Raw genomic sequence first — 12,454 nt, 5'->3', positions numbered from 1 at the left:
CGCTAACTACCGCGCCACCGCTCCCTCCCTCCCTCTACCACACACGCACATATATAGAGACGAAGATCACCCGTATAGCCTTTATAGACTGTTGGGGCAAGTGCTGTTAGCGAGAACCTATTAAGGAAGTCGGCACGGCATACAATGGGGTGGCCAGCACCACACCCGGCCGCCTTTGTCTCCCCAGTGACGATGTTTACACATCCTACCTGGTAATCATTTAAGGCTGAGCAGACATAGGAGATGACCAGGACCGCTTCAGATTATTGTCACTGGTGTTGGCCGTGAGTGAGAATAGAACTCGGGTCGCCGGAGTGCAGTGCGTTAACCGCTGTACAAAGACAAAGATCCCCCGTATAGCCTCTGAAGACTGTTGGGGTAAGTGCCGCTGTATTATCGCTCCACACACACGCGCATACACACAGCAGCCCCCCCACCCACCCATTCGCAACATGCCACTGAGTGGCGGCGACGTCACCAAAGCACTTGTGCAAGACTGGGTGCACTTTGAGTGCACTTCCTGCACACATTTTCACACGCAACCACAATCACAACAACAAGAGTTGGTCCCTGACCCCATGACCCACAACGACCCTTGACTTGTCTTGACCGTCCCCGGGTCTCCGTACAGGGGCCCTGGGGGTGACAGACACTGGGGCCTTGGTGGGGGAGGGGAAGGGGGGTTGGAGGGCCCACGATAAGTCCTGGGGGTCGGGGGGCCCCCCATGGGAGACGGGTGAGTGGGGTGGGTGGGGGAGGCAAGAGGGTCCCAGGGGACGCAGCGACCCTCAGGCCAACCAGTCACAGAGTGGGGGGGGGGGGTGACGCAGGGGGCCGTGCAGTCACCCTCGCGGGGTCCCTGTGTCACCTTGGGTCTCCGTGCCAGGCTAAGCGAACCCCGTGGTGACCCCGTGCCCAACTGGGTGCCCAGCGGGGTATCCGCGCCGGGTAGGGGAGCTCCATACCAGGCTAGGTGACTCCCCTCCTCCATACCCGCCCACAATTTCCTACACCAGCTCGGGCGAATTGTTTTAGCCACGCACTGTTTTCATGCCAGACTAGCTCCCTTTTTTGCCCGGCGGGGAGGGGGGGGGGTGGTGGGGTCTCCGCGTGCCAGGCTAGGTGTCATCCCCGCCGGTGACCCCTGCTGCGCGTGCCAGGCAAGGTGCGCATCAGAGCTCGGCACTGTCGGAGCCCAGGCGGCGGTCGGTGCTGGCGGCCGACAGCAGCGTGGAGTGCATCGGCTTGAGGGCCGCGGGGCCGTCCCGGGCCCCCCCGGCCCCCCGCTCCAAGCGCCACCGCTCCCACGTCTTGCGCAACTCCGCCTGCACCTGCGGGGGAAGGGGGGTGGTGAGAACATCTTCATCGTGAGCTGATGAGAACACCGAATGGCGAAACCTGTCCAGCGTTGGCTTGCGACGAATCAATTGTTAGAGCAAGCCCGACGACTCTGTATGCTGATGAGACGGATGCAGAGCGTGCTTGTGTTGAACCGATGGGTCAAGCGAGCCTGACCCTGCTGATTAGGCACCGATTGGCGACGATCGCCACGATCGCCACGATCGCCACGATCGCCACCCACCGGCTTCATTTCTCACCGAATATTTTCCAGGCCACTGACGCACTGGGAGCAGGTGGCTCGTCCCCCACAGTAGCCACAGCCATGGCGGGGGAGACAAGTTTACTGGATGTGGTGTGCCCGGTGCATACATATTATCTGGGTCGCCAACCCAGATGAGACCCGACTGAAATTGATGCATGTTCACCAACCAATCAGGAGAGGTGCCAGCTTGCTTGGGCTTTTGCAACAGTGAGTGCTAATTAGACTGTACGCACCTCACTGTTGATGAAGCAGTAGAGGATTGCCACCAGGAGGCCCTGTACACACCGCACCAATCACACACACATCGCACCGATCACACACACCGCACCATATCAGACACACCGCAGGAAATAACGCACACTGCACAAAAATATGTACACCACGGGTACTCGTTTTACAGCTGAGTCGACCTAGCGTGCCCAGGACCGATTCATAGATCACTCGCTAATAATATTGGCCGTGGCAAGGAACCATCTCAGGTGTCCGCATTCGTAGCACAGCTAACCACGAAGCCCAAAGTGAAGGGAATGTCTGTATGTATGTTGAACTTCTTTTGTACCTATTCTTGGTTCTTTCGGTAAAGTCACGTAGAAGGGAAATAATAAAATAATATGTTTTATTAGTATTATTTCCCTTCTACGTGACTTTACCGAAAGAACCAAGAATATGAATCCATGCAGTCACGAAAGCTTTAAATCGAAAAATTATTTTGTACCGTATGTAGCCAACCACGCTAATGCGTGTACCCACGGCGAGTCCTCTAGTCCAGCGACAATGCCACGCGTAACGACCTTTGTATAGGCAGGGCCACATCATCCTCATCATCATCACGTGCAAGGATCGATCCACTGCTGCCTACACTGGTCACGCGAAAGGTGGCGGGGCCGCACCAGGGAATGGCAGAGCGTGGGCGACAGTGCTCCACCAGAGAGCGACAGATTCTAGCGCGGCCACAGAAATGTCAAAGGGAGAAAGACTCACAGCCGCTGCCTGCAACCGCAGTGAAAGGGAGGTGGGGGGGGTGAGGAATATATTTTTGAAAAAGTAATCAAGGCCGTGCAAGACTTTGGTTTGTGGAGGAATGCCAAGTGCTGCGTGTCGCACGGAAAGTTGACACCATGGGTCACGGGGTCAGTTTCATACAAACAACACAAGCTCAGCATTTTCCCTGCCTCAAACACGGTATTCATTTAAGCGAGGGGAGATTTTTGTTGCTGTTTTGTTTTGACCGAATGTGTTTAAATGCAAATGGCCACAGGGGATTTAATAGTTCGCGGTCGAGACTGCAGTGGGCACGCGTGGCGTGACTGAGGGCCGTAGGAGTAGCTGTCACAGTCGTAACGAGAGGTATTCCGGATGTGGTATGCAGGGTGATGTATCCCTGAGTTGGGTGTTAGGTTATCTAGGGAACTTTGTCTTTGTATATGGCATGTATGTGTGTGTGTGTACATGAGTGGATGTAAGACCTACATCTCTGCTTTATTGACCTGGTCAAGGCCTATGATACCATCCTGGGCTCTGGGTTGTTCTTCGTGCTTTCGGAGTCCCTGACCCTCTGCTCATGATCATTAAGGACCTTCATGATGGTGAGTGGGCCCGGGTAAAACTACGTGGCCGAGAGTCAGAGCCATTCCCTGTACACCTTGGGTTGCGACAGGGATGTCCTCTGGCTCCCACATTATTTATCATCTATTTTGACCACGTAGTTTGTGAAGCCTTCAATAGCTGTACCGGGAAAATTTCCATTTGGTACAGATATAATGGGAGGTTGATCGATGCCCGGGTGCGGTCAAGGGATGGCTCCCTATTGGTCAACCGCGTTATGTATGCCGATGATTTGGCAATTGTTGCTCATTCAGAAGAGGAGTTAGATAAGCTTCTGCTGAAACTGGAGTGTGCCACTAAGAGGTGGGGCTTTACCATCAGCCCCACCAAAACTAAGCACCTGCCTGGGTATTTTGTACCATCGGACACTCCACCCCCACAACTCCCAATCGGTGATGGGGCAGTTGTGGAGAGAGTAGAGAGTTTCCCATACCTGGGCAGTGTGCTCATGACCGGCTCCGGTTTGGCAGCGGAGGTCTCAATCCAAATCAGTCGAGCGGCAATATCTTTTCATCGGTTGCGTAACGCTGTGTGGAAGCTGCCTGGTCTGTCGCGCCGCACAAAGCTTCAGGTCTTCTCGGCCACAGTCATTCCCTCCCTTCTCTACGCTTGCGAAACGTGGACCCCCCTAATGGAGCATCTTCGCCGGTTAGAAACATTTAGGCTGGCCTGCCTACGATCCTTCCTGGGTTTAACCAGGCTGGATTGTGTGAGGAGCTCACAAATCCTTGAAAGATCTGGACAAAGTCCCATCGGTGAGCTCCTCCGGCAGGCAAGGCTGCGTTGGCTGGGTCATGTAGCCCGCATGCCCAGCCACCGCATGCCTAAACAGCTTTTGTTCGGCCGGATCGAGGGGGCTAAACGGGCGCGGCACGGGCTAGAGAAGAGATGGAGTGATGTGGTACAGGAGGACGTGGAGCTGACTTGCCGATGACTGGTACCAGCGGTGTCAAGATCGGCCTCTGTGGAGGAGGCTCGTGAAGGACGCTACTGGGCAGTTGGAGGCAGTTGCCCTCCAACAACAATGGAGGGCGGAGGAGCGACGCTCACAACAACGAGCAGAGCGCCAGGTGGCTAAAGCACAGCTAGTTGGCACAGTAGGGGGCACAGGTGGTGCATCAGCCAGATATCTCGGTCATCTCGGTCAGTTGACCCGTGTCCCCTGGGTCTGCCCCGTGACCTCCTGCCAGCGGGCGTTCGACACTTCACGTGGCCTCAAGGTGCACATGGCCTGGCACAAGCGTCGTGGTGACGTCATCGCCACTTAGTGGCGAATGGCGGTTGTTGTTGTTGTATGTAAGAGTGCATATAGATATGTGGGGAGCTGTAGTGTAGCGGTTAGCATACTAGGTTCGATTCCCGCTCACGGTCAATACCAGTTACGATTATCTGAACTAGCCCTGGACCTTCCCTAGGTCGATTCAGCCTCAATCGAGTACCTGGTGCTGTGTGTAAACATCGCCACTGGGGAGACAAAGGCGGTCGGGCGTGGTGTTGGTCACCCACCCCCTCGTGTACCGTGCCGGTCTTCATGGGTGCTCACTAACAGCACTTGTCCCAACAGTCTGATGAGGCTATATGGGGTATCTTTGTCTTTGTATATATTTCAGTGTAGAACCTCTTTGGCACCGTACGTAGCCAACCGTGCTAATCAGTGATGCCGGTGGAAGTTCGCGACAAAGGGCGCCGTAATGCGATGTGCATATTTAGAGTGAGTCTCAGGTGCCGCCACAGTGCAGGTGTCTGAGGGGTCATTAGAGTGGGGGAGGATCAAAGGGAGTGGGGGAGGGAGAGGGTAGAGGAGAGGGAGTAGAGGAGAGGGGGTAGAGGGGAGGGGGTAGAGGGGTGGGGGTAGAGGGGTGGGGGTAGAGGGGAGGGGGTAGAGGGGTGGGGGTAGAGGGGAGGGGGTAGAGGGGTGGGGGTAGAGGGGTGGGGGTAGAGAGGAGGGGGTAGAGGGGAGGGGGTAGAGAGGAGGGGGTAGAGAGGAGGGGGTAGAGGGGTGGGGGTAGAGGGGTGGGGGTAGAGGGGAGGGGGTAGAGGAGTGGGGGTAGAGGGGTGGGGGTAGAGGGGAGGGGGTAGAGGGGTGGGGGTAGAGGGGAGGGGGTAGAGGGGTGGGGGTAGAGGGGAGGGGGTAGAGGAGTGGGGGTAGAGGGGTGGGGGTAGAGGGGAGGGGGTAGAGGGGTGGGGGTAGAGGGGTGGGGGTAGAGGGGTGGGGGTAGAGGGGTGGGGGTAGAGGGGTGGGGGTAGAGGGGTGGGGGTAGAGGGGTGGGGGTAGAGGGGTGGGGGTAGAGGGGTGGGGGTAGAGGGGTGGGGGTAGAGGGGGGAATAAATCGGTGAGAGGGGCGAGAGGGTAGGGTGTGTGTGCTACTGCCGTGGTTTACATTGTGCTCCCCCACTGTGACACTGTGACACTGACACAGCGACACTGACACACTGTGACACTGACACACACGCGGACTGTAACACTACTGCCGAGCGGGCACCTGGAAGGATGTGACGGAGAGCTCGAAGAAGAGCTTCACGTGGCGCAGAGTGCCCTGCGCGTTCTCGTCCGTGACGAAGGCGAAGATCACCTCGTGCGCGCCCAGCAGCGGGATCAGCGTCAGCGTCGACTTGGCTAGCCTGGGGCGCAGTGGCACAGCGTGCGACACTCACAGTGTGACACTCACAGTGTGACACGGTGTGACACTGTGTGACACTAACATAGTGTAACACTATCACAGTGTGACACTAACACAGTGTAACACTATCACAGTGTGACACTCACAGTGTGACACTCACAGTGTGACACTGTGCGACACTCACAGTGTGACACTAACACAGTGCGACACTCACAGTGTGACATTGACACAATGTGGTGGGCGGAAGTGAGGGAGGGTAAGGGGTGGGGGATGGAGCCATGGAGGGGTGGCAGTGAAAGTGTTGGGATGTTCTAGGGGTGACAGGGATGGGATGGAGGTGATGGGTGTGAAGGGAGGGGTGATGGGAGGAGGGTGATGGGGGAGAGGTGATGGGGTGATGGAAGGGAGGTGATGGGGGTGATGGAAGGGAGGTGATGGGGTGATGGAGTGATTGGTGATTGGGTAACGCGCCTCTGCCTGGGAGACTGCGTGGGAGATCGTCTGAAATGCGGGTTGCAGGGGGGGTTGGTTGAGGGGGGGGGGGTGGTTGAGGGGGGGGGGGTGGTTGAGGGGGGGATGGTTGAGGGGGGCTCTCTGTAGGTTCCTAATGAGGCGTGCGAATAATGGGAGCGGGGAGCGCTCACCTCTCATCACCTCTCATTCGTCATCGCGTCCAGCTCAGCTCACTTCGTTCCCCCCCTCCACTCTCCCAGCTGTCTATCCCTCTACGTAATTCATCTCTCTCATCCACGATCACTCTCACAGCGCTATTACTGAATGACTAGGAGCTGTGGATGAGTCACTGAGCTACAGGTGCTATGAATGATGTACGTGCTGTGAATGAATGAGCTACAGGTGCTATGAATGATGTACGTGCTGTGAATGAATGAGCTACAGGTGCTATGAATGATGTACGTGCTGTGAATGAATGAGCTACAGGTACTATGAATGATTTACGTGCTGTGAATGAATGAGCTACAGGTGCTATGAATGATGTACGTGCTGTGCATGAATGAGCTACAGGTGCTATGAATGATGTACGTGATGTGAATGAAGGAGCTACAGGTGCTATGAATGATGTACGTGCTGTGAATGAATGAGCTACAGGTGCTATGAATGATGTACGTGCTGTGAATGAATGAGCTACAGGTGCTATGAATGATGTACGTGCTGTGAATGAATGAGCTACAGGTGCTATGAATGATGTACGTGCTGTAAATGAGCTACAGGTGCTATGAATGATGTACGTGCTGTGAATGAATGAGCTACAGGTGCTATGAATGATGTACGTGCTGTGAATGAATGAGCTACAGGTGCTATAAATGATGTACGTGCTGTGAATGCTATGAGCTACGGGTGCTATGAATGATGTACGTGCTGTGAATGAATGAACTACAGGTGCTATGAATGATGTACGTGCTGTGAATGAATGAGCTACAGGTGCTATGAATGATGTACGTGCTGTGAATGAATGAGCTACAGGTACTATGAATGATGTACGTGCTGTGAATGAATGAGCTACAGGTGCTATGAATGATGTACGTGCTGTGAATGAATGAGCTACAGGTGCTATGAATGATGTACGTGCTGTGATTGAATGAGCTACAGGTGCTATGAATGATGTACGTGCTGTGAATGAATGAGCTACAGGTGCTATGAATGATGAACGTGCTGTGAATGAGCTACGGGTGCTATGAATGATGTATGTGCTGTGAATGAATGAGCTACGGGTGCTATGAATGATGTACGTGCTGTGAATGAATGAGCTACAGGTGCTATGAATGATGTACGTGCTGTGATTGAATGAGCTACAGGTGCTATGAATGATGTACGTGCTGTGAATGAATGAGCTACAGGTGCTATGAATGATGTACGTGCTGTGAATGAATGAGCTACGGGTGCTATGAATGATGTACGTGCTGTGAATGAATGAACTACAGGTGCTATGAATGATGTACGTGCTGTGAATGAATGAGCTACAGGTGCTATGAATGATGTACGTGCTGTGAATGAATGAGCTACAGGTACTATGAATGATGTATGTGCTGTGAATGAATGAGCTACAGGTGCTATGAATGATGTACGTGCTGTGAATGAATGAGCTACAGGTGCTATAAATGATGTACGTGCTGTGAATGAATGAGCTACAGGTACTATGAATGATGTACATGCTGTGAATGAATGAGCTACAGGTGCTTAGAATGATGTACGTGCTGTGAATGAATGAGCTACAGGTGCTATGAATGATGTACGTGATGTGAATGAATGAGCTACAGGTGCTATGAATGATGTACGTGCTGTGAATGAATGAGCTACAGGTACTATGAATGATGTACGTGCTGTGAATGAATGAGCTACAGGTGCTATGAATGATGTACGTGCTGTGAATGAATGAACTACAGGTGCTATGAATGATGTACGTGATGTGAATGAATGAGCTACAGGTGCTATGAATGATGTACGTGCTGTGAATGAATGAGCTACAGGTGCTATGAATGATGTACGTGATGTGAATGAATGAGCTACAGGTGCTATGAATGATGTACGTGCTGTGAATGAATGAGCTACAGGTACTATGAATGATGTACGTGCTGTGAATGAATGAGCTACAGGTGCTATGAATGATGTACGTGATGTGAATGAATGAGCTACAGGTGCTATGAATGATGTACGTGCTGTGAATGAATGAGCTACAGGTACTATGAATGATGTACGTGATGTGAATGAATGAGCTACAGGTGCTATGAATGATGTACGTGCTGTGAATGAATGAACTACAGGTGCTATGAATGATGTGCGTGCTGTGAATGAATGAGCTACAGGTGCTATGAATGATGTACGTGCTGTGAATGAATGAGCTACAGGTGCTATGAATGATGTGCGTGCTGTGAATGAATGAGCTACAGGTGCTATGAATGATGTACGTGCTGTGAATGAATGAGCTACAGGTACTATGAATGATGTACGTGCTGTGAATGAATGAGCTACAGGTGCTATGAATGATGTACGTGCTGTGAATGAGCTACAGGTGCTATGAATGATGTACGTGCTGTGAATGAATGAGCTACAGGTGCTATGAATGATGTACGTGCTGTGAATGAGCTACGGGTGCTATGAATGATGTACGTGCTGTGAATGAATGAGCTACGGGTGCTATGATGTACGTGCTGTGAATGAATGAGCTACAGGTGCTATGAATTATGTACGTGCTGTGAATGAATGAGCTACAGGTGCTATGAATGATGAACGTGCTGTGAATGAATGAGCTACAGGTGCTATGAATGATGTACGTGATGTGAATGAATGAGCTACAGGTGCTATGAATGATGAACGTGCTGTGAATGAATGAGCTACAGGTGCTATGAATGATGTACGTGATGTGAATGAATGAGCTACAGGTGCTATGAATGATGTACGTGCTGTGAATGAACGAGCTACAGGTGCTATGAATGATGTACGTGCTGTGAATGAATGAGCTACAGGTGCTATGAATGATGTACGTGCTGTGAATGAATGAGCTACAGGTGCTATGAATGATGTACGTGATGTGAATGAATGAGCTACAGGTGCTATGAATGATGTACGTGCTGTGAATGAATGAGCTACAGGTACTATGAATGATGTACGTGCTGTGAATGAATGAGCTACGGGTGCTATGAATGATGTACGTGCTGTGAATGAATGAACTACAGGTGCTATGAATGATGTACGTGCTGTGAATGAATGAGCTACAGGTGCTATGAATGATGTACGTGCTGTGAATGAATGAGCTACAGGTGCTATGAATGATGTGCGTGCTGTGAATGAATGAGCTACAGGTGCTATGAATGATGTACGTGCTGTGAATGAATGAGCTACAGGTGCTATGAATGATGTACGTGCTGTGAATGAGCTACAGGTGTTATGAATGATGTACGTGCTGTGAATGAATGAGCTACAGGTGTTATGAATGATGTACGTGCTGTGAATGAATGAGCTACAGGTGCTATGAATGATGTACGTGCTGTGAATGAATGAGCTACAGGTGCTATGAATGATGTACGTGCTGTGAATGAATGAGCTACAGGTGCTATGAATGATGTACGTGCTGTGAATGAATGAGCTACGGGTGCTATGAATGATGTACGTGCTGTGAATGAATGAGCTACAGGTGCTATGAATGATGTACGTGCTGTGAATGAATGAGCTACGGGTGCTATGAATGATGTACGTGCTGTGAATGAATGAACTACAGGTGCTATGAATGATGTACGTGCTGTGAATGAATAAGCTACAGGTGCTATGAATGATGTACGTGCTGTGAATGAATGAGCTACAGGTACTATGAATGATGTATGTGCTGTGAATGAATGAGCTACAGGTGCTATGAATGATGTACGTGCTGTGAATGAATGAGCTACAGGTGCTATAAATGATGTACGTGCTGTGAATGAATGAGCTACAGGTACTATGAATGATGTACATGCTGTGAATGAACGAGCTACAGGTGCTTAGAATGATGTACGTGCTGTGAATGAATGAGCTACAGGTGCTATGAATGATGTACGTGATGTGAATGAATGAGCTACAGGTGCTATGAATGATGTACGTGCTGTGAATGAATGAGCTACAGGTACTATGAATGATGTACGTGCTGTGAATGAATGAGCTACAGGTGCTATGAATGATGTACGTGCTGTGAATGAATGAACTACAGGTGCTATGAATGATGTACGTGATGTGAATGAATGAGCTACAGGTGCTATGAATGATGTACGTGCTGTGAATGAATGAGCTACAGGTGCTATGAATGATGTACGTGATGTGAATGAATGAGCTACAGGTGCTATGAATGATGTACGTGCTGTGAATGAATGAGCTACAGGTACTATGAATGATGTACGTGCTGTGAATGAATGAGCTACAGGTGCTATGAATGATGTACGTGATGTGAATGAATGAGCTACAGGTGCTATGAATGATGTACGTGCTGTGAATGAATGAGCTACAGGTACTATGAATGATGTACGTGATGTGAATGAATGAGCTACAGGTGCTATGAATGATGTACGTGCTGTGAATGAATGAACTACAGGTGCTATGAATGATGTACGTGCTGTGAATGAATGAGCTACAGGTGCTATGAATGATGTGCGTGCTGTGAATGAATGAGCTACAGGTGCTATGAATGATGTACGTGCTGTGAATGAATGAGCTACAGGTACTATGAATGATGTACGTGCTGTGAATGAGCTACAGGTGTTATGAATGATGTACGTGCTGTGAATGAGCTACAGGTGCTATGAATGATGTACGTGCTGTGAATGAATGAGCTACAGGTGCTATGAATGATGTACGTGCTGTGAATGAGCTACGGGTGCTATGAATGATGTACGTGCTGTGAATGAATGAGCTACGGGTGCTATGATGTACGTGCTGTGAATGAATGAGCTACAGGTGCTATGAATTATGTACGTACTGTGAATGAATGAGCTACAGGTGCTATGAATGATGTACGTGCTGTGATTGAATGAGCTACAGGTGCTATGAATGATGAACGTGCTGTGAATGAATGAGCTACAGGTGCTATGAATGATGTACGTGATGTGAATGAATGAGCTACAGGTGCTATGAATGATGTACGTGCTGTGAATGAACGAGCTACAGGTGCTATGAATGATGTACGTGCTGTGAATGAATGAGCTACAGGTGCTATGAATGATGTACGTGCTGTGAATGAAAGAGCTACAGGTGCTATGAATGATGTACGTGATGTGAATGAATGAGCTACAGGTGCTATGAATGATGTACGTGCTGTGAATGAACGAGCTACAGGTGCTATGAATGATGTACGTGCTGTGAATGAATGAGCTACGGGTGCTATGAATGATGTACGTGATGTGAATGAATGAGCTACAGGTGCTATGAATGATGTACGTGCTGTGAATGAATGAGCTACAGGTACTATGAATGATGTACGTGCTGTGAATGAATGAGCTACAGGTGCTATGAATGATGTACGTGCTGTGAATGAATGAGCTACAGGTGCTATGAATGATGTGCGTGCTGTGAATGAATGAGCTACAGGTGCTATGAATGATGTACGTGCTGTGAATGAATGAGCTACAGGTGCTATGAATGATGTACGTGCTGTGAATGAGCTACAGGTGTTATGAATGATGTACGTGCTGTGAATGAATGAGCTACAGGTGCTATGAATGATGTACGTGCTGTGAATGAATGAGCTACAGGTGCTATGAATGATGTACGTGCTGTGAATGAATGAGCTACGGGTGCTATGAATGATGTACGTGCTGTGAATGAATGAGCTACAGGTGCTATGAATAATGTACGTGCTGTGAATGAATGAGCTACAGGTACTATGAATGATGTACGTGCTGTGAATGAATGAGTTACAGGTTCTATGAATGAGTTACGGCTGCTATGAATGATGTACGTGCTATGAATGAGCTACAGGTGCTATGAATGCTGGACGTGCTGTGAATGGGATAAATGTTCTCCGTGCTACGAATGAATGAATGGACAAGTGGCTGCTGTAGATGCAAACAGTGCTCCTGCTGTCCGCGCTATCGATGAAAGACTGCGGGGGGGGGGGGGGGCTCTGAAGCTCCTGGTGCTCTGCTCG

At 50.3% G+C, this 12,454-nt stretch overlaps 1 protein-coding gene across 2 annotated transcripts in view; it reads right to left on the bottom strand.

Annotated features, from left to right (window-relative positions):
- Positions 1 to 462: 462 nt before the first annotated feature.
- The window catches only part of LOC144723564 (glucagon-like peptide 1 receptor), a 62,369-nt gene continuing 50,377 nt past the window's right edge, over positions 463 to 12,454 (bottom strand). For both annotated transcript variants that reach the window (XM_078602407.1, XM_078602408.1), the window contains exons 11-13: positions 5,692 to 5,830; positions 1,837 to 1,878; positions 463 to 1,331 (exon numbers count right to left, since the gene is read on the bottom strand). In XM_078602407.1, the coding sequence (XP_078458533.1) occupies positions 1,173 to 1,331; positions 1,837 to 1,878; positions 5,692 to 5,830 (340 nt within the window). In that variant the 3' untranslated portion in view covers positions 463 to 1,172. The remainder of the gene's footprint in view (positions 1,332 to 1,836; positions 1,879 to 5,691; positions 5,831 to 12,454) is intronic.

Source organism: Lampetra planeri, chromosome 18, assembly GCF_965212315.1.
Source record: "Lampetra planeri chromosome 18, kcLamPlan1.2.h2, whole genome shotgun sequence".
Classification (NCBI taxonomy): Eukaryota; Metazoa; Chordata; class Hyperoartia; order Petromyzontiformes; family Petromyzontidae; genus Lampetra; species Lampetra planeri.
Note: the sequence above shows the minus strand (reverse complement) of the source record. Positions and strands in the feature narration are given on the sequence as shown.